At 42.0% G+C, this 22,823-nt stretch overlaps 1 protein-coding gene across 2 annotated transcripts; it reads left to right on the forward strand.

Annotated features, from left to right (window-relative positions):
* Window positions 1-7,869: 7,869 nt before the first annotated feature.
* Window positions 7,870-22,610, forward strand: Ostgamma (oligosaccharide transferase gamma subunit). 2 transcript variants are annotated; one of them, XM_050178319.3, is made up of 11 exons: window positions 7,870-8,084; window positions 8,724-8,896; window positions 8,967-9,084; window positions 9,442-9,524; window positions 9,677-9,734; window positions 9,947-10,087; window positions 11,207-11,290; window positions 11,426-11,489; window positions 12,753-12,827; window positions 13,680-13,770; window positions 22,468-22,610. In XM_050178319.3, exons 1-11 carry the CDS (start codon window positions 7,995-7,997, stop codon window positions 22,478-22,480), a joined length of 990 nt encoding a protein of 329 aa, XP_050034276.1. In that variant the 5' UTR covers window positions 7,870-7,994; the 3' UTR covers window positions 22,481-22,610. The 2 variants fall into 2 exon arrangements, with proteins under 2 accessions (XP_050034276.1, XP_050034275.1); XM_050178318.3 differs by lacking the exon at window positions 22,468-22,610 and adding an exon at window positions 15,380-15,620 and having other exon boundaries at window positions 7,872-8,084.
* Window positions 22,611-22,823: the final 213 nt, after the last annotated feature.

The following is a 22,823-nucleotide window of genomic DNA, read 5'->3' on the forward strand; positions in this document are numbered from 1 at the left end:
TCTTCAATGGAGAAGTTTACTTTCGTGTGCTACTAGCCGTCCTTCACCAAAAAGAAAGAAAGAAAGAAAGAAAGAAAGAAAGAAAGAAAGAAAGAAAGAAAGTAGTGCTGACCAATTACCGTATTGCACTGTTTGTGATGAGGATTAGACCACAGATCCTTTTCTGCTCTCTTGTCGGTGATTTACCGCTTCGTTATCTTGGATTCGAACAAACCGATCCTGTTTTGATAACCTTAACTGGGCACTTCGAGTCTTGAGCACAGTGACAGAAAAACTTTCTCAGTCTTGCGGGAATTTATTTGCGATTCCAAGCGATTTCATTGCTAAATTCAGACTTCACTGTTTCTTTTTTAATAAATTATTACAGGGAAGCTTTCTCTTCCTACCTGCCCGGGTTTGGTGTGCTGCTGCTGCCTATACTGCTGGGTCGGTCGATCGGTATCTCGAAGATTATATGTGCGCCGAATGCAAGCAATAGCAAGCGGGCTTATACTATAACCCTTCTATGCTGACCGACAAAGTAATGCCAGTAAGCGCACCTCTGTTCGGCGCAATAGAAAAAAAATATTCTTACATTTAACCTGAAAATATATAATGTCGGCTCACAGGGATCTCTAAATCACGCCGACCTCTTAGTGGAATAGCGCTTCATATTCGACGGATCGTTTGATTTACTTGACTTTCTTTTATTTGGTCATTCGGTATGTGTCACTGGGTATGTATCCATTCTTGACCAATCATTTCCCCTTTCCCTTACCCCAAGTGTAGGGTAGCAAATCCGACGCTCGTTTGGTTGAAATTCAATACCTTTCTGCTCCTTGCTTTCTCTCTCCTTCTCGCTTTCTCTCCAGAATGGATATGTGCCACTATGGCACAAGAGATATGGAGCTTCTCTGTGCACACACTTGTCGTCATTGTTCACTCGACAAAGATAGAAGGGGAGAGAGGGAGAAGAAGAAAAAGAAAGGGTAAAGGTTAACCAGAGGGGAAGATCTAGTTTGCTACCCTATGCTGGAGAGAAAAGGAAAGGGGAGGTGAAGTGATGGAAAGTTAGAGAAAGGAAAAGAAAGGACGCACAGATACGGCATTCGCAGTCGGTCGCTATTCCCGCTTACTATCACCTCATAGCACAGTAGCACTATAAACATCAGCTCAGGCTACAGCCGCTTGTCCAAGTCTGTTGTCCTTAAAAACTTCAACACTGCCCTTGTCGCACTTTGCTGTGATGGCTTGTGATATCGGCAATCTGAAATGAGTTCCTCTGTTAAAGACCTTTCATCAAAGTGCGCTATCGCGATTGCAAGCGATCGTCTCTGTAAATTGCAGCGAATACAGTCAGAGAGAACGTGTTGAAGAGTCTCCTCGATACCCCAGTCATCACACGAGGCGTCGTCGGAACATCCGATTCTGAAAGTAAGAAACTTCGTAAAGGCCACTTCTAGCCATATTCGATAAAGCAGGGTAGCCTCGCGTCGGCAGAGTCTAGCTGGGGTGCGAAGGCGGAGATGACTCTTCTATAGGCGGTGCAGCCGGTTGCATTGAAAACTTCGGGTGTTCCGCATTAAGAACGTGATATCCCGTGCGAGCATTCGAAGTTTTCTAGCAGCATCTGTCCTTGATAACGGTATGGACTCCTCTTTATCGACTAGAAGAGCCGGCCGAGCAGCGTCATGGGTGTGTTCTTTACCTGTGATGCCGCAGTGACTTGGAAGCCACTGAAATATCACGTGTTGTTCTTTCTCAGCCAAAGTATGGGATAGTTCTCGAATACCAGTTGTTCGTGTGGTCCGCGCCGCAGGGCTGATAACAAAGACTGCAGTGCTGCCCTCGAGTCACTGAATATTGACCGTCTTCGAGGTTTTTCTTGCCTGACGAGACGAAGCGCAGCGCGAAGACCTGCAAGTTCCGCAGCCGTCGATGACGGCTGCGGAACTTGCAGGTCTTCCCGAGAACTTGCACTTCCCGAGACAAGTGTTGTACATCGCCTAGGCCTCGTGACGTCACTACGTAGGCATATCACACTGGTCATCCGCCTGATTTGGCGTTTTCATTTCGGCATAGCTTGTGAGTGGTTCGGTGCATAAACGTAAGCATTGCATGTTGTTGCATGCTGCACATAATGAAAGTGAACACAATTGTACGCGTCAACGTTAGCTAATTTTATAAGGCTTAGCACACACCGCTTGACTAAATAAAGGTTTGCTTCATATGGATTCCAACATGAGCTTTGTACCTGCCTAATTTTTTTATCATTTAATTTAATTATTCAATTTATATTAATGCTATCTTTTCTTTTCATTCTAACCAACCTTATTTGACTTCTGTTTTGATTCTTTTACGTACAGATATGCACTAAGTTCCTTTATTTTTATTTTTGCTACCGATCCTTGGCTGATTCCTTCGAGCGGGTATGCGCGGCTAACACGCGGGATCATTCGTGCAGGCGAAAGTTTATTCCTTTTCAACGAAAAGAGGGCGCGACGCCAAGTCTGACAGGGTCGTGGTCACCCGTAAAGCAGTTGGCATTGTGCACAGGCACTTTGCGACAATTTTACAATGCAATGCAATGTATAGGCACGTAAACCGGATGGCGCAGTAAGTCAACAGGCATCATATTTATACCAAAAATGTAAACAAACTAGAGTGCATACACAATCTATCGCATGAGAAATGTAAACTGAAGATGCATGTATATATATATATATATATATATATATATATATATATATATATATATATATATATATATATATATGCGAGTCATTAAACAGAAAACAAGATTTTAAAACTGATGTATGCACGTAAGAGAAAATCATTTCAAAGGTAGCAAAGTAAACGTAGAGTACATCCACTACATAAATATCTCATTCAGTTTGTTCAATGAAGTGTTTTTAACGGTAGATATAAAACATGTTTTGTGAAAGCTTGGTAATATTCAATCTCAAAAGAAAATCAACCTATTATTACGGAAACTTGGTAGATTAGTATCTGCTTGCCGTAATTAATGCGCGCAACTGGCACAAGTTTACGTTTCGTACGGAAAGCAAATCGGTTGCTGAAATTATCTGAACAAGAAAAATACAATTCATGACGGTGGACGTGTTTAAGTGAACGGAAATTATATACTTGCTTTTATTAACGCATGCCAAGTTTCTGAAATAGCGGTGACATAGATAAGCCTAAAGGGGTCTGCCATAAAACCCCTCTGCAGCCCGCGATAGCACGTTTCTGAGTTAAAATTAGTTTTAGGTAGTTACTGGACGTCGTAGTTCCCCAAACAAGAATTAAGTGCGATAACCTCGAGTGCACTTGTGCACTCGAGGTTATCACACTTGGTAATAAATCGCAGTTGGCAATAATATCGCAGGGTGGTAAGAAATTAAATGTTTTATATATACAACTATTAATGGTTTTGCTCAGATAAGGAACTAATTTTGTGGAGTGAAAATTCCAGGAAAAATTGTCATCCAACCAAATACCGATAAAATTATGGATTGAAAATCACTTTAATTAACTATGCTCGTAGACAATTTCCAGAGTGCTATTTTCTGCGATTGATAGGATGAAAGGTAATGTGGTTTGACTTAGACAACATGATACTTGGCTTGTTAGTCGTTAACCAGATATGTAGTTTTCTTAAGTAGGCATTAACCATAGGCCCCACTCGGGACAAGGAACGAAATTTAAAAAATATATATTCGTGACACCAGCGTACATGACCAGATTAGGCGATTTTCGTATGTTAGCGATATCCTCATTTATGTAAGCTAATAAGAATGACGGTGTCAATATTGGTCCTTGCGGGAACGCCGTGCTGAATCAACAATTTCTCGGAGGGTACACCGTTGACCTGAACATGCTGGATTCCGGTATTGAAATAGTTTTTAGGCAGGTCAGAGACAATACCACGTATCCTATAACTGTTAAGCTCACGTAGGAGGGTCTTGCGATAAACGCAATCGAATGCCCTTCGGAAATCTATGAAAAGGCCAAGAGTGTATTTTTTCATTTCTATATTGTCAATAATTTTGTCTTTTACTGTTAACAGTGCCTTCTCGGGTGATTTGTTTTTAAGGAATCCATACTGCGAAGAAGTAGTACGTTGTACTTACGGGGAAGAAAGTCGAGATGAGTACTGATGACTCCTTCAAATACTTTTGACAAAACGGGTAGAACAGAAATTGGTCTGTAATTAAATATTTCATTCTTTCCCCCCTTTTGCAAACTAGACATACACGTGCTATATTCAGGTGATCTGGGTACACCCCACTTTCCAACATACGATTTGCGTTGTAACATAAGACGACACATATTAAAGAAGATACGTGTTCCAAAGGAGCTGCTTGTATGCCATCATGTCCAAGTGAAACGTTATTTTTTAGCTTATGAATTAATGAAGACGTTTCGTTAGTTGTAGTTGGCATAAGCGCAATCTAGCATGAATGAATAGAATTTATTGATAGGAAAGACATAGAGGTCGACCTGTGCTAGTGCGCTCTAGTCTGCTACTCTGCACTGGGGAAGAGGGAAGGGGAGTGAAAGTATTGGGATGGATGATGATGATAAGAGAAGTGGTGAGTGCCTATGTACATGAGACAGTTGCCTCGCTAGAGCCGCTCGTCGAGCTTGGTGTCCTGCAGGAACTTCAACAATACTTTTGTTGCACGCATTGAAATTGCAGTGTCAGGCCATGGGCCGAGGATAGCTTCCTCCGACAGTAGTTGCCTGCCAACGCTGGCTAGGAAACTGTCTAACGTCCTTCGGTCCAGCATATATGCTGGGCAGTCGCAAAGTACGTGTTGCAGTGTTTCGGGCATCTGGCAGTGTACACAATCAGGGCTGTTCGATTGGCCGATGAGGTGTGCGTAGCGACGGGTGAAAGCAACGCCGAGCCGAATCCTGTGTAGCAATGATGTTTTGCTCCGTGTAAGCTTCGGGGGCAAACAGAATTTACCGTCTGGGTCAATCGTATGTAGACGTCTGTGAATGTTATCAGAGTGGGCTCTGTAAGCCTTTGTAAGGTCCTGCATGAGTGCCTGGATCATGGAGTTGGTGTCAGGTCGCGAGTAGGCAATCCGTATTTCATCAGAGGAAGAGGAGGCCGATCTTGCCTCACTGTCAGCGAGTTCATTACCAAAAACACCACAATGGCTAGGCACCCATTGAAAGGTGATCACGTGGCCACTTAACTCGGCACTGTGATAAAGTTTGACGATTTCCAGCACGAGCAGATAGTATGGTCCTTTCTTTAAAGAGTATTTTAGCGCCTGTAGCGCTGATTTGGCATCGCACAATATCGTCCATTTATGGGGTGTCTGCGTTCTCATAAGCGCAATCTAATTTTGTAAAGGAGTGATTAGGCTAGAAAGCGTTGTGTCCGGCACTGGTGTGGCTACCTACGTACTTATAGAAGTGCTGCTTGCTGGACCAGTTGGTTCATACTGAGACTTGAGAAAACCAATTAAGTGATCAGTGTGATCGTGCACCACTTTTGGAAAATGTGACGATTCTTGGCAGGGGCAGGACAAAAACTGAAAGAGAAATACTTGAGGCGTTTTATATCAGTCTACAAGAGGAATGAAAATGCATTAGTATTCCTTCTACCTCTCTAAGCCATAAAGAGATAGCTTTCCTGAAAGGTTGAGCTTTAAAGATAAGGAAGTAGAAAGTAGAAATAGATAAGGTTATATGGCGTTTTCATCCATGTGAAGAATTTTGTACCTTGCTAAGAGCATTGCGCAGGCGTCGTCAGTTTGATGTTCGAGGGTTGATCCGTTTTTTCAAATATATGTCAGCTGCTAGTCCAGCGTTGTGGTGTTTCTTCTTTCAGTTGTGTTTGCGTCTGAATTTTTTCGCTGGTTTTCTCACTAATGAAAAACTAAATGAAAGTAGTTGCAAGATCAGAGCTTATAAGTTCACCACTGACTGTTACAATAGCAAGCGGCGAGCTTGAATTACGTTTATTATATAGCTAAAGAACGAATTTCACGCCACACTTTTCTACAATTGGGTTGTATTTTTGTGAACCGATTGATGTAGTAAGTAGATATAGCTACTTTTATGTCGTGGTTGAGTTTATTTCTGTATTTTTTATATTCAGTGAGGAGATCAGCATTGCGGCTCTTGATAAACTTGCGTTGCATAGTATTTTTCTCCTTTATTCTTTTTTACAATTCCCGATTCATCTAAGGCTAAACTTTTTGCCAGTTTTAATTTACTTTAGAGGAAAGGCATTATTGTAGCACCCAAGATACTGTTATTTTAATAAATGCAGAATATGCTTCGTTTACGTCAGTTCTTTCGTACCCATTATCCAATGTGTACTTTCCACTAATGTTTTGAACGTATATATTGTGTTAGCATTAATTACCGTGTAGAACCGTGGGACGTTGATATCACGCCAGGAAGGAAGAAAAATATAGGTAAATTATCACTGATGTCATAGAAGAGGATACCAGAGAGAATGTTATTAGGCAACACATTTGTTATGCAAACACTATCATACTACTACTACTACTACTACTACTACTACTACACCATCAAAATGTTCTCCGATTTATCCAGCTTTTCACAGAGCGGGATTTAGTTACCATGAGTGCATCGAAAGGCCTGTGGTCATCATGCTGCCGATTATTTTTATTAATTCACCATCAGAAATGCTGTTCACTGCATGACGAAGGCTTCTCCCAGAGATGTCCTGAGATGCAGTGCACTGTTAATCTTCAAACCTGCCCTTACATTTTGCTGGTTCAGCCGTTCAGGTCCTCAAGCAAGTCGTTGATGTCTTCCTCTCAATGTCTTGCACCTAAACTGTAAGAAGTGTTCACACCCTTTGGAGCTACCCGCCGCGGTTGTTTAGTGGCTACGGTGTTGCGCTCTTGAGCTCAAGGTCGCAGGTTCGATCCCGGTCGCATTTCGATGGGGGTGAAAGGAAGGAACGTTCGTTATAGATTTACGTGCAAGTTAAAGAACCCCAGGTGGTCAAAATTACTAGAAGTCCCCCTTTACGGCATAACTTATAATCAGATTGTGATTGTGGCACGTAAAACTGCAGAATTTGACACCATTTGAGGCTTTGCGTGGATTTCTCTCTCTCTCTCTCTTTCTTTTAAGCACTATGCGCTAGTTACTTCCCTGTCAAGGACAGTGTGTCCTGATGCGACCTGAAAGTACCGGGTAGGTGCGCAGCGTTAAACAAAGAAAGGGCACCCAAGAAGAATGATGATAATTATCGTGTTTGGGGATAAGGTAACTACCAAAGGAAGCAAACTTTTCGTGTCGGCCTGCCAGCCTTCTCAATCAACAGCATTTCTCAAAAAAATATGGCGACCATGACATCGTTTTTGGCACCTACAGTACGCAAAAGCATAGCCTTCGAGATTGGTTTCATTTTAGCAGAAGAAGCTATCGTGTGGAGTCGATGTCCATGGCACCTGTACTTCTTTCAGGTGTGAATAATAACACAAAGACACGATCATTTCACTACATGTGCGGCTCAATGTCTAATGCAAATCAAGCTAACAAGGGTAAACTAACAAAATGATTGCGTCCGTGCCCAAAATCAAAACAACCAACAGCCATGTCAATACTGCTGCGCCACCTAGAAATTTAAAACAGAACAAATAAACACTTACACATAGCTTCCGAGATTTTATTACGCAAAACAAGCGTGCACACCTTGCACACCCAGCCTGACATGCAAAGTAAAATATATAAAAACTAAAATTGATGATTTAAGTTGAAAATGGACGTGTCAAGATTTAAATTTGGAAAATCTGTCGCTATTACTAATTATTCATGTAACATTTAAGTGACCTTTTATTTTGTTTGGTATGATGAAGACGTTTACGTGGCTACACATGAGCCGTCCGATGACTGGTTGACGAAAGCCAGCCACATGTTAAACATACCTTCTAAAATCCTTTCGCTTTCGCGCGGAGGCGTTCGACACCGACGAGTACAATTTCCGAGCCACCTACACACAATATAGCAGGATGTTAAAGTCCTGTGTTAACTTGTTTCTGTTCGTGTTAGTCGCACTACTTAGCATCGAGTCCAGTTTTGGCAATTACCGAAGAAAAGATGTGAGTAGCCCTCTGCATCTATTTGCGCTAATGCCGGTTGCCACGTATCGCATCTTGGCACATGCAGTAAACGCATTCAGTGTGTGCGGAAGTTGTTTTACGTTAGCGTGATCACGAGTTTACATTCTTGATCCGACAACACAAAGCAAGCGCGCTATAATTTGTGCATCTAATTGTGCATCTAATCTGACACGCATGCTTGCTGAGAATACCTGTGTGCAAATCACAACATTTGCCGTTGCGTTTGTGCCAACGCAGCATTTGGGGGTTTCGTTGACCACTTACCTGTTATATTATCGGGAGCTTCATGCACATGCTCTAGATTCAGTATCATTTTGAAAGTTGTTTTGTAATCTGCTGCGTAACATACATCCAGTAAAACACCGTTACTTTTATTATTATTATTTTTTGTTAATAGGCAGAGCGGTTTTATTGCAGAGCCCACTTTAAATTCAGAAAACAGGTACAACTTAAGCTGCTTGTCTTTATATGCGGGACATTCCGGAGGTGCTTCTTCTGATGTGTATTTCGTCAACTTCACTGTGCTTGCTGCGGCATAATTAGTGCAAGGATGTCGCAGTTGAAATACAAAACGACGGTAACTGAAAGAGCATGTTAACTACGAGGATTTCTTCGTAGGCACAAACGCTGGGTGAACGAGTTCAGCAGTTGACAGAACTTAGCCTAAAGCGACCAGTAATCCGACTGAATGGGGAAAAGTTCAGGCACTTCATCAAGACGGCACCAAGAAATTACTCTTTCATCGTGATGCTGACTGCATTGTCACCCCAGCGGCAGTGCTCCATTTGCAGGTGAGCCCCGCTGTGCCGAGCGGCCCATTAAGTATTTCGGTGTTTTCATCACTGATTAATTTGTTCGCAGGCAAGCAAATGAAGAGTTCCAGATTTTGGCAAACTCATGGCGCTACTCTTCAGCCTACAGCAATCGCATTTTCTTTGGCCTCGTTGACTTCGACGAAGGGTCAGACGTGTTTAACATGGTAGGTTGCTATTTATGAGTCTTGCGAATTAGTCTTCTTGAATTGAACATAATGGTTGCTGCATTTTTTTTCCCCTTTCAAGATGACTTAGCTGTATATATTAGTTTTGCGATCGCCACGTATGATTTTATTGCCTGCATGGATTCCAATTTTAATGCTTGTGTAGCTTTTAAATACCTTACTGCAAGGCCTGTTATTGGTCCTTCATATAGCTCCATTAATCATAGCTATTTATGGCCAAGTTGTGCAAGCATAGAAATATAGAGGTATATTTACATCTCTTTTGTGAGGCTGGCTGCCTTGTAAACTAATAACTGGTTTTGCTTCTAATTGTGCTTGTGTATGTTCTGATTTCAGCTCCAGCAAAACTCGGCACCGGTGTTCCTACATTTTCCAGAGAAAGGCAAAATGAAGAGGGCTGACCACCATGATATTCAAAGGCATGTTTCCTTTGAAATTTTGCGAGACACAAACACTATTTCGGATGCTTGAGTTGGAAAGACCTGCACAATTTGCACTATGCACAAATTTCGAAAGCAGACAGTTTCCTGAAAACAGATTCCTGAAAGGAATGCATCTTCTTTTTCCTTAGGCTAGGATTTGGAGCTGAAGGACTGGCTAGGTGGATTGCTGAACGCACAGATGTTCACGTAAGGTTTAAGTGCCTACGTAGTTATTAAAAGTTGGCAGCTTGTTTACCTGGTTAGAGCCTTTTTAATGATCTGCCTTTAATTTTTACCCAAGCTATGTAAAGCTGCCAATGTACTTTGACAATTGCTTTCTTTGTAATGTGGTAACTGACCCATTATCAGTTCGATCAAAGCATAAATGTTGCATTTATGTTGATTTATTTTTACTGCAGATCCGTGTGTTCAGGCCACCAAACTACTCGGGCACCATTGCACTTGTCATCTTGGTGGCTCTTATCGGAGCTCTGCTTTACATGCGACGAAACAACCTTGACTTTCTCTACAACAAGACTTCCTGGGGCATTGCAGCTTTGGTGCGTGACGCTTCGGACTCGAGAACTCTCTTTAAGAGGCACTCTTATGTGATACAAAATTAAGATGAAAGCTGCGGCCAATTAGACGATCACAGGCATTATTTGAAGGCTTCTAGGGCCTGCCATGTGCCCTTAGCTGTTACGAGTGTTAGAAATTTATGACGCCTTGTGGAATCCAAGTGTCATGCTGAGCTCAGTGTTGTAGACACTCCCACTTTGCTTTAAATTACAAAAAGAAAAGAGGAAAAGCTACACTAATCCTTTATGCTAGAATTCTGTTCAGAAAATCGTCAGACAAGAGACCTAACATTGTCTGCACCCAACTGCTGAATGATGGCCTATGTGACCTCTTCATCGCCGAGATAGTTCTGCTAAAGTTTAAACTCTCCTGTGAAGAAATTAGAACTAGGTAATTTTATGATGCATCATGTATCATGTTCGGAGATGAGAAAGTGTAGGTGCTTTTTGCATCTGTATATCTACTATCTTTCTGGGAGCAGGCATGAGGGAAGCTGCCTTGCATTGCACTTTGATAAACTATTATTGCTAACAAACTGAATATAGCATGTTGTTTGAGACAAAAAACGAATTACTCTTTCATGTAAAGAATATGAAACTTCGTGAAGGCATGGTAACTCGCCCTGAAGAGCGCTGTAACGCTGTAACTAGCCGCTCTGAGAGAAGCATCTCCCAGTCAACTCTGTTAGGAAATGTTGCACACTTGTGAATTCTGCGCTTCCGTGTAAAAAAAAAAGAATGCTTATCACAAGGCAGTCATGAGGTCAAGATTCTGGATGCACACTTCGGCAACTTCCGTTAACAGCTGTAACTGGTTCAGTGATGTTACTGTTTATTGCTCCTAGGTTTGAGATAATATACCTGCCTGTAAGTCTTCTTACTGGCCACATTTTCTCTGCTTACACTAATTTTTTATCATCATACATCATGTGCTTGAAAAAAAAAAATATTTGCTAAATGTTGAATGAATCAAAACAAATGCACACACACTGAAGCAGAAGTTGAACCATCAAACATTATTTATATTTTTTTTCACTGGTGGGAGGTAAGCAGGTGTGGATGTATATCCTAATCATGTGGCTTAAATGGTGCATTTTGCAGTGCATTGTCTTTGCTATGACATCTGGGCAAATGTGGAACCACATCCGTGGACCTCCGTTTATGCACAAAACACAGCGCGGTGTGGTGAGTCATCACATTTTCTGTTAACATTGGTCGAGCTTTCAAAAAGCGGATGTTTTTCTTATAATCTTTTTCGTTGACTGTATCGCTGATGCTTCGTGAAGCGCTAAGCCATGTTGACACAATTGCTTTCTCTAGGCCTACATTCACAGCAGCAGTGGTGGCCAGCTCATTGTGGAGACCTACATTGTCATCTTCCTGAGTATCCTTTTGTTAAACAGCATCACTTTACATTCTCTTTATTGCCATGTTATCCTTGGAAGAAATTGGTGCTAGGGCTTGATTATAGTACCTCCTTTCTACATTTCATTGCAATTTTAACGTAAAGTACTTAGGTACTTCGTTTCATACTTATCGGGCAACATTGCAGAAGTTATGCAACTAGTATGGCACCATGAGTATAGCACCGCAGTTGCTTTTGATCTGCGACGATTTCTACAGAATAGCTACCTCATGTATTACAACTGCAACTTGTGGACGTAAAGTTATGTCGAGTCGCATATTACTGTATTTGTGCACCTCCGTACTTCTGGTATGCGGCATACTATGTTATGGTTGCGAGCGCAAACTAGGCGCTATGGCTGTTGGTCGCAGAAGCATGCCACTTTGCCTATGTAAAGGTACGAGATGCAATGTTACATTTAATTACGTTAAGCACGGCTGTGTCTTTCTAATATGTGACACACTACTTTTTTGTTGTAAAAGCGAGCAGTGAGGGTAATCTGTCTCCAGCTTACAAGCTGTTGCTTGCTATGCATGAAATGAAATTACTATGTGTGTGCTACCTTGAAAAGGGAGGTGGTATTATAGTGGTGGAAGAAGGGCAAGCCTGGAATTTTTAGTTTTGCTACAGCCATGGTGCATTTGTCTCCAAATTTCTATTACAGCTTTCACAATGTGTCTATTAAGGCAAACAAGGGTGACAGGACTAATACCTTGCAGAAATCATTAATGTTTGCCAGCATAACTATCCTCATTCATCCCCGATTTCTTAGGTTCTAATACCAATTCCTTGCAACGTGGCCTGGTATGCTAGCTCGTAACATTTTATAACCACAGTGAAGTAGACCTCATTAGTCATCGCTTCTGACACTCACAGACAGCTTTCCATTGACGCGTTTTGGAGCTCCTTCCCTACACGTGTATAAGAGAAATACTTCGAGATGGCATAAGAGTGTGCCATTTGATTAAATTCCAAAATAAGGACACTAGAATAGCTATCTTTAGTCGCCACATTTTCTTTGTTTCACAGCTCTGCTTAGATTCTTTTCTTCATAGCAAGTGTGAAGGGGCAGTTTCAACGAGTAAAGCAAAGGGCATTAGAAACCAGAGTGAGTATATTGCTGTACCTCTACACATACCTCAGTCTGGCAGTTAAAATTTGTTGCTCACTGTGGTAAGCTCAAATAGATTTCACTGGGACTAAGTTAGAACTTTGTTGAACTCACCTTAACAACTGCACCAGATGCTGCCATCGTGTTTGGCATGATTCTCATGAATGACGCTGCAGAGTCAAAGGGGGATCCCAAGAAGCGCAAAAGTAAGTGATCTGGAGAAAAGCTGCATTCGTTAATTTTATGGTGGTATATTGGCATTTCCAGACATGCGTACAACTTTGTTATCGTTTTCTTATGCATACGAGTTTGGAGCTGTGTTTTTTGGCCACGAGCTACTTGTGCTGGTATTTCTGGAGTAATGTTATGATGTAACATTTTCTGTTTCTATCATTTCAAAGTGCCTAACAGAACTACAGGATGCCTCACTGTTTTTGATGGAGCATTGCCAGTATTAAGAGTATTTTTAAGGCTACCATAAATGTCCTTTAGTTTGTGCATTTACTGGAATTGTGCAACAATGTTGACTTGTGCAAAAACTAGTGCAAAAAGATTGATCAATAAGGAGGGACACATACAGTGTTGAAATTGCAAGTAGGTTCTTGTGCAAAATTTTTATTGGACCACAGAAAGCTGTGGAGAACCCTTATTAAAAATATGTGTAGCCTAGTTATGTGTTGCCAGGCATTTTCTGTTTACGTTAATTGAGGACTTTTCTATGGTAAAGGTTGTTCACATTTACCTTTGGTTGCACTTCCTTTGTATGATAATAAGACTATCGTAGTATTGGTGTCACATGGGCTACTTTCGGTTGCGGCCATACACAATCTGGATCGAATTTTTCAATGGCAGTTGGGTCCCTTCCCAAGCCTGTGCAAAGGAGCCAATTGCGATAGAGAAACTCGATCCTAATTGGGCTCAATTGCAATCAAAAGTGCCCCATGTGACACCGGTATTATTCTAAAATGTACTTTGATAGTATGTAACTGCCAGCTATGATTCTACAGTCGGGACAGCTAGGACATGTGCTCAGCCTTTGGCGCCTTTGCCGTTTGCAGTCATGGCCATTGTTGGGCTCCTGCTGGTTGCAGTCTTCTTCAGCTTTCTTCTCTCAATCTTCCGGTCCAAAGCTCATGGTTATCCTTACAGGTGAGATCACCTCAGCCAGCGTTTGAAAAATTGAACTGGTTCGAGTGTGTTGCCAAGTGCTTAGAAAAGCAAATCAATACTGTGATGACCTGTACACTGATGGTAGCATTGGAAAACACAACCTAGCAAGCAGAAAAAGTATTATTATTACACACTGCATTTTCATACTAGTACCATCCTTCATATCTTTTACAACCTTCATAATGAGCATGTGCCTTGATTGTTTGACCATGAGCTGGGCAAAGTATGTTTCACTAAGCAAATGCAAGCAATACAATACTCATTCTTTTTGTTATTTACACACTTGCCACCTTTACATCAAGGCTTAAGCAGCTGGCATAAGACTCCGAGAGTTAGTCTCCACTTGCGACTGTAGGTTCGTACATGTAGTTAATTCTGTGCAGCACTGCAGAAGTCAAAGCAACTAAAAGTACCCTGCTACTGCTTGTTGTAATGCAGTACCACATTTTGAAAAAGGCTTGCAATGCTCTCTTCGTTGGCATTGTGTTAAAAGCACGCAAATACTTTTGCAACATAACTTCCACAATTCACTCTTGTTGAAAGCGAGTGCAAATAGCTTTCTACAAGTGCAGCAAAACAAAATATTAATCAGGGAATGGTGCATTTAGTTGAGGACATTATTTTAGTCAATAAAAGAAAACAAAAAAAGTCAGGAACCAGGGATCCCTGGCTATGTTACCAAACCACTGCACAGTGCATGCTGCTAAGCTTTTGTCTCGGTTCCAGTGCGCACAGCTCTACAACTGTAGAGCAGGTATTTCATTAAGAATTGCATTTGCAGTTAAGTATTTCAAGTAAATATATTTCACAAAGGCTCTAAAGTTATAGCAGTTCACTGAAATTGGTGGCAGAGTGGAGCAGAGACACATGTTTAATTCAATATGCAGTTCCAGCTTTTGTACCATTTCACTTGTTTAGCGAAGCGGTGCATGGTGTACAGAAATAACATAGGGTTGGTTCCACATCTGAGTGGAGAGTTAAACACAAAATGCAAAGTGCTGGTATTGCATACCAAATGACATTGCAGTGCTACTTATGGACAAAATGAGCCTCAGCAGCCTTATTAGTTTTTGATGATGCGACGTTTTTTTGGTGCAAGGGGCTAGATATGGCTAAATAGTGTCATTTATTGTTTTTTTTGTGCAGTACGATTGTTCTCTAGCAAGTAGCGGCACTTGCATGGCTGAATTTGTTCTGTAGGCTGCACTTTTGTATGTGCTTCAGTGGTGCATGCCAGCTACCTCCGGTCCCCACACCTGTGGTACATTACTTTCTCTAGCATGGCACTTCCTATCCTTCACAGCAGTGGTTGTCTGCTTCTGCATGCTTCTTGCTCGTTTCGTGTCCCATCTCCAACCTTTGCCTTCCCACACAAGTTGCTGTTGCACAAACTGTCCTTTCCTTCCCACCTGTTGTCACGCTGGCATTTGAACCAACTTCTGCAGGCTCCCTTCCTGTGCTTACGCTTTCAACTTCTCCTTTCCACTGCCGTTGCTTCCAGTAAAACCAGGGTTGAGCACTGCCATACTGTTGAATAGGTGTTACTAGCCTGCCCCATCGCCCCCATTTTTGCTGTTCTTCCTTTCAGCTTCCTCTTCAAGTGAGCACAGTTCCAAGGCTGTAATAGGTCGTCTCAACACATCCCTTCAAGTTTTCGAGCTGCATCAGATGGATTGTGTTCACTCTGCACCTCAGCTCACCATTGTTCGAGCTCTCTTGTACATAAGTACCTCCAAGTTATTCACATTTCGTTTCAACTATAAAGGATGTCGTGTGCTGGATGGTGTTTTTAGGTTTTTTTTTTCCTCAATAAAATGGTGCGGATGTGACCCTGTGGCAATCTTGTGGTCATATTGAAGTTGGAGCTGTTAGTAGTTTTTCTGCAGCTTTTCTCGTCTGTCTTGAGCAAGAACTTTGCACGTGCTGGCATTTCCGTTAAAAGGTACTGTTACATACACTTCCATTTATAAACATCATGTGTGGTGTACGGTACACTGGTACACTGGTACCTTGGACCACATGGCAACCTTTAGAGTGGTACACTGTCAAGACTCTTAAATTGGAATTCTTAAAATGCCCCTTAACCTCCTCCAGAGCCCACACGGTGTTTGCTATACATTTATTTACACAACTGTTTTAGTGTGGGCAACTGCAATGGTATTTCACTCTCTGACTAAATTTGTTACAAAGAGTAGTGTATACCACTGAACCACTCTTGGCAAAGCTCCAGGGCAGGTAATTGCGTAATGCTCTTGTTAGCAGCCTTGTAAACGGCACCTAAGCAGGTGATGCAGGCACCTGGTGGTTGTCGCTATGACACAAATCTCAACACAACGGCTCCGAGATTTTTTAACATGTTGCTGGCAGTTGTGGGTGTCGGGTGCTCGGACTAGCTCAATTAGTTATGCTCCTCGAGCTATGTCACCCACAGAGACCAGTCGGAGAATGTGGTTGCCCAAGTGTCTGGATGGCAAGCGGGCTAGTTGTGGCACCCTGTGGTGGCTGCGGTGTCTACACCATGCAGCACATGCATGCAGATGCATCTATGTGCAACTGCTGGAGTGTGCGTGCGTCTGGCCTTACTACATGGTGCGGACTGGCTTTACCCTTTGCCAACTTGACCCACGGATAGTATCAAGATTCAGATTGCACATTTTATAGCACTATCAAATAGCATAAGTGGTAAGGGCTTATCTCGGAGGTCAGGGATCACTTTCGGCAAGTGGTGGTAGCGTCTTTTTTTTTTTTTTCAGTTTCTGTATCCAAAACTGCAATATCTTTCTAGCTTTTCACAACACTGCCACTCGTATTTCAAACATGAAATTTTGCACCGACGCCTCTTTATCTACAGAATCTTTTTACAGTTGGCCTTTAATACAGAAAATTTTGCTGACTGAATTTGCTTAAATCTGACTGAACTTATTATGCTTCAAAATCGCATAAACAGGCATTGTTGTAATGTAAATGTAGCATAATACTGCACAATGAATAGCTGTGGGCTTTACACTTACACGATTCTAATAGTTCTAATTACTATCAAATAGGCACACAAAAATTTCCAGTAGAGTATGTACAGAGGACTTTTCAACATGGCCCTGCACCATAGATTAAGATGTGGAATATGCCCGTTATAGTAAAAGGCATTGCCTCATGAAACTCTGAAACCGAAAGTTTTTGCTGTCTTTCATATGAGCAGCATTCTCAGCAATGAGATATTCCTAAATGTTATACCTTTGCAGATTCCTCTTTTTTTTACTTTTTCTGGTGGGCTGGATACACACGGCGCTCCACATGCACCTGTGTTGTCACGCTGATTGTTCACATCAGCGCAGTTGTAATCGTCACAACCAGATAACACTACTTTATCAGTTTTCTTTCATAAGGCCATGTTGAACCAGTTGGTCTATTTTGAACCACTTGCACAATTGCACGGTTACCATCACTGAATGTGGTAGTCAACAACATTCCTACGTTTAACCTTTCGTTTCCCATGACCAGAAGTGCAACAACTCAGTGAGACTTGAAAAACTTCCTATCCGTTTGGAAAGGCCTGCTGTGGGAATTAACACTTGGCTTGTATGGAGATAATTCCATATTGCTTGCACAAGATCCAAAGGTAGAAGAGGAAATGGAGTTAGAAGGCCACCCTCAAAGATAGTGCACTTTGCAATATGCAAAAGAAAACTCAAAATAACTGCGTAATGGATTTTTAACAGTCCTTTGCTGTCAAAAGCTTTCCTCTACTGCTGCTAGCAGGAAATGTGACAACCAATTTTTAGGCACATCACACTTCTTTAGTGCAGTCAAAAGTTTCAAGGAGGGAAAAACGGTCATCCACCCAACCAGAAGCACGAAGTTACAATTTTCCTTTCCATGAACCTTCCTCAAACTTGTGGGCTCCCACAAAACAAATTTGCCAGTGGGAAGGTTACTCAAAATATTAGCAGCTGTATCAGTTGCCTCAGAAAATGCACAGGAAATATGTATTTCTTTAGAGTGGCTCTGAAACGCCCATTCCTGCATTGAATGCCAACGTGCCTCGGTGTAACCGAGCGAATGCAAATCACAGTGGGGGATGAAAAGCGAAGAGAGCTTGAGGAGGAAAGTGGAGGAGGAGGCAAAAGCACGAGAAGCAAAGCGTAGTGTGCATCTGTTCACCGATGGCATGCGGTGAGTGTGTCCAACGATACTATACATGAAAACAAAGCTCTGCGTTAGCAGTGGTCTGTTTGCGGCGGCTTCTGTGAATCGCACCCACGCGTCACCCACGCGCTGTCTCTCGCAATCTCCCGATTAGCAAGGGAGTCACGCCACACTTTACTCCGTTTGCAACGTGCTGCACAAGACATTGTCCGTGCGCTAGCCAGTATATTGCCAAATAAAAATATGTATAAAGCTGCACTCAAATTTTGCATTAGGGAGTATCGTAAGTGTTGAATTTTTTTTATCTGCAAGCTTTCTCAAATTCGAGACACTTGTAATTAAACATTATGGCATCAGCATGCCACAGGAATTGGGGGAACAACAAATGAATGGTTGTTTGTGTACAAAAATCATTTTTGTTCAGCTACGAAGTTACTGCCTCCTCGGGGGACGTTTAATATACTTGTACGGAAGGCTTCTGTGATAACCTAATATACCCCCCTTTCCTGCCCCTTATTTAGTTCAAAGCTCTTGTGCATTTTGAAGCTGGGAAATCAAGGGAATTGTAGGTGGGGAGAAAGTGCATTGTGAACATGCAAGCTGGAGCAAAAAGACGGCATAGTTGGCAGGCTTTCCACCTTCAACATTCAAACTGAGTGCTGTAGTTTGCCATCGCATCTCAGGGTTGTTCTGTGGTCGATGCCCGATTGTCCTTACCTCCAGACACCTATTTTACTCCTGCAAGCAGATCAAGTGATTTCTCGCTGCTACTCAGTGTGGTTGTGGCAAAGCAAAGCCGTCGTGCCTTCCTCTTTCGCTCATCCGAGGGAATTGACACCTTGAGTAGTACCACATAGCAAGGAATTTGGTAAATTAGTGTGACATGTAGAACTCCTGCTCTGGCTCTCATGTTGACCCACGGCACGTTCAAGCACTCCAGTTGGCCATGGCCACTGCTCTGCCACTTCATCCCTCACAATCTAAATTACACCCATCACTGTAAATCCTTGGCAATGCTGCCTCACCCAGCTATCGCCTTAAAATGGACACTTGCACACCTGCCAACCTGGAAAATTCGTAAAAATAATGTGGGCACAAAACCAGGGGTATGGGGTAAAAGAACAGCATGCCTCTTTGTTTTTATTTGCCTCGAGCACATACATTCTATGGGACATGCCGCATCATCTTTGAACAGCTATAAAAGTTTTTCGTGAAATTCAGTTAAGGTTTCATTAAACATCATGCAACATTTGTAAAATTGTGAATTGAGGACAAATTTGTAAAGTTTACAGATAATTCAGGAGAGCTGGCAGGTGTGCACTTGGCCATACTGTAGTTGGTGTTGCAAGGTTATGGTGAGGCAACACAGTGTTGTTTATATTATGTGTAGTTTGCAAAAATTCACCGACGATTACAATATTCCTTAATGGGAAATTTGAGAGCACCTCGCAAGAGACTGCGTGTGGGTGATGCGTGGGCGCAATTCACAGCAGCCACCGCAAACGGACCTCTGCTAATGCAGCAGTTTGTTTCCATGTATAGTACCATTAGACGCGCTTGCCACACGCCATCGGTGAACAGACGACGCTCGCCACTCTGATGCCATCTCGTAGCCATCGTCGCCGCAGTGCGGCACTACGCTTCTCACGCTTTTACCGTACTCTCCTTCTCCACTTACCGCCTTGTCCGTTCACAGTAGTCCAATCCCACGTTGCGCTCCACATTCACTCTTTCATCCTTCGCTCTGCTCATTTGCTTGATTATGCTGACGAGACTGAGGCGTGCCGACGCTCAATGCAGGAACAGACGCTTAAGAGCTAACACGCCTCAGCCTTCAGGTACAAAGCCCTTATCGGTTTGGTTAAAACAATATTGATCAAATGCATTAATTGTTTGGTTTAGCTGCATCAGTGTAGTCATGTAGTAGATATTGCTGTGTAGAGTATCAAGTTTCCAAAACTAAACGGGCACAGAGAGCAAATGACATTTACGCGTTATTGCTAGGCATAGAGAGCAAATGACATTTGCACTTTCCTTCACCGCTGTCTGCTGCTTTAGGCAATAAATATTCCTTGCCAAATATGGCTAAATTCAGTCTAGGTTTGCAATGTGCAGATATTTCACAAGACACACAAGTGCAAACCCAAAGAACGCAACTATTTCGTTCGAACTGCAGTCGCACAGGGCATATAGAGAGCTGCAACAGACACATTCGTTGGGGACGGTCACTGTTCCTACGTCTGGTCTAAATATGACCATTAACCCATTAGCGCCCAGCGTACTTCTAAAAGTACAGTATTATTTTCATTTGTATATAAAGACAAAACACAGTGTTCTTTGGTACGCCATTTTGCTAAGAAGGGTCCTGTGAAGAACTTTTTCTGTAAGCTGCATGATGCGTCTGATATATTCATCGCCAAGCTTGGAAAAGTGCTGAACATTGCAGATGCTGCTCTACATGCAGCTTCTTTATTTTTTCTGAAGCATATATGCTTCTTGAAGCTGAAGTTTTTTGGGTAACATTTAGAAAAGAAGGATGTAAATGATGAACGCATGATGTTTCATATACAACACATATTTATTCCGTCGCAAGAAAATGAGTGCAGATGTACTCATTTAAATTACGCTGAGCCTATGTGTATACTAGAGGGGTGTGCTCGATCTCGCACACAAGATGGTTTACTTGGATTTCGTCAAAATATTTGTTGCTGGCTACAAAAGCTTCAGAGACTGTTGCAGGAAAGAAATGTATTTAGAATTACATTAACATTACCATTATTCCTTCTGGTTCCTTTTTTTTGCTATCGACAAAGGTGACGATGCTCTTGTCTTCTCAGTTAATAAAATAGCGAGCAATGTCAGAGTAGATTTAGATAAGTAGAAACCATTTAGATATCATGAATATTTAAGAAGAAAGATGATTCCAGCATACTTTATTACAAATTGGAAAATGAGTGGGAGGGAACAGAAAACAACAAAGACTATGTATATTCTTATGTAAATCAAAATGAGTTATGCAATAAAAGTAGGGCAACCCAGATTGGTGAACCAGACGTAGACTCCACCTCTTGAAATGACAGAAAATTCTTACGAAAATGACACTTAGCAATCACACAACGGGATTGTAATGCAAACACCGACTGTCATTGGAGATGTCGCCAGTCTCTTCGTATGTTTCAATTACCACTGAATCAAGTGATGAATTCTTTAGTTTTGAATGCTTGTATTCATCGCCAATTGTCGCGTCTAGATCTGCGTCAATAATATATTTGCGTTGCGCGCACCTCTGAAAGCAACAGCAAAGCCCTTCCTTGTTACTTGATGAAGTCATGTTACACACTTCATAAGTAAAAACACGTCCATAACAAAATATTGCACACTAAAGTGCTAATTTTGCTACCAGGTTAGCGGGCTTGCACAAAATTTCGTTGCAACTTCGCTGCAAGCCTTTTCGTTTTTGGAAGCTCCAAGGTATAGCATATACATTTCGTGACTTAGGTTTTGCTCCCATAAAGGTCCAGCGTACTTTATGAAGTACACTATCGTAGCGTTTGAAAGAATAAAGCACCACTCACAAAACTTTCACAAGGTATTTACAGTGTGAAGAGATAGTCCGACACATAAAATCAGCAAAATGTAACTGGTAGATTTTTATTGAACCTTAATGGTTTAACCAATAGGCAATAGGTGTTGCAGTTTTTCTTTTGACTTGGGCTTCTGGCAAAGGTTAACTGGTATAGAAGCAGTTTGGGGTTTCGAGAACAGTGGCAGAGCTTCTGGTTTTTTGGCCATTTAGATAGATGATGATGGTGATTGAAGTTTATTGGCGCAAGGGCATCTAAGGCCAAAGAGCGCCACCATTTAGATAGAGTGAAGGCGGACTGGTATAGAAGCATTTTGGGCTTTTGAGAGCAGCGGCAAAGCTTCTGGTTTTTTGGCATGTAGACGATACACTGCGGCTCATATTTCTACTTGAGCCTCCCTGAATGTAGATATTGATTGGCCACCTAATTTTTCATTGGGCAAGCATAATACACGAGGTACAGAGTTTGCAGTGTTTGACGGTGCATCTAAAGCCCAGTGCAGTCAATAAATTTTTTACTGCCTGTATAAAATCCAACAGCAGTGTCAATACCACATCTATGCGACATGCTCTCCAGCTGGTCTGCTTTAATCGATTTTAGATTCTTTACATGCATGAAAATTTTACAAAGCTGGGTTGGCAAACTAAGTCCTTATTTTTTGGTTAGGTGGTTTTGAAACTATAAACTAGTTGCGACTGTCGATGCTATGTTACAAGGAATAGCTTTAGGACTTCTGGAGTAACTGCATCGCCAGCCTCATTTTATGACAAACCGGGCCTCCTCTTTAAGCAGAGACATGCTTGCTAACACAGGTGTCAACTTACCAATGTAGTTCATTTACCTTTAGTGTCCCGTTTATTCTCATGTAATGAGGCTACCGACAGTAGCTACTCACACAAGCAAGCTGCACACCTTCGTCACATTCTGGAATTGAGTTCTTACATTTCAGCGATGACGACTAGAAGAGTGCCTGTTACACCAGCCAGGGCCGGTCCAAGGGGTGCAACCTTCAACACAATTGCAAGACTTCCTGCTGGCCTTTGTTTTCACCTTTTTTGCTGTGTGTTGTCAATAAACAAGAACTATACACTATACTGGCTGTAGAGTCACCACGAATTGGGTCACCTATTCACAAGAGATTTCTATAAAAATTACGAGCAAAATCTGGTAGTAGCATCTTTGGGGCTTGCAAGCATGTTGATTCAGCAAGCGCAGGAATGCTGGCTAGTACAAGGATTTGCCTAAATTGGTTTTGTGGCTTCAAATCACTTTGCAACTGCAAACCGATTATGTTCAATAAAACCT

This window comes from Dermacentor andersoni, chromosome 5, assembly GCF_023375885.2.
Source record: "Dermacentor andersoni chromosome 5, qqDerAnde1_hic_scaffold, whole genome shotgun sequence".
NCBI classification, from domain to species: Eukaryota; Metazoa; Arthropoda; class Arachnida; order Ixodida; family Ixodidae; genus Dermacentor; species Dermacentor andersoni.

Bases quoted from the DNA above. Each gene is read 5' to 3' on its own strand.
- Ostgamma (XM_050178318.3), top strand. From the start codon at position 7,995: ATGTTAAAGTCCTGTGTTAACTTGTTTCTGTTCGTGTTAGTCGCACTA. The intron at 8,897-8,966 runs GTGAGCCCCGCT...ATTTGTTCGCAG, and splicing joins CGGCAGTGCTCCATTTGCAG to GCAAGCAAATGAAGAGTTCC. The intron at 10,088-11,206 runs GTGCGTGACGCT...TGCATTTTGCAG, and splicing joins CCTGGGGCATTGCAGCTTTG to TGCATTGTCTTTGCTATGAC.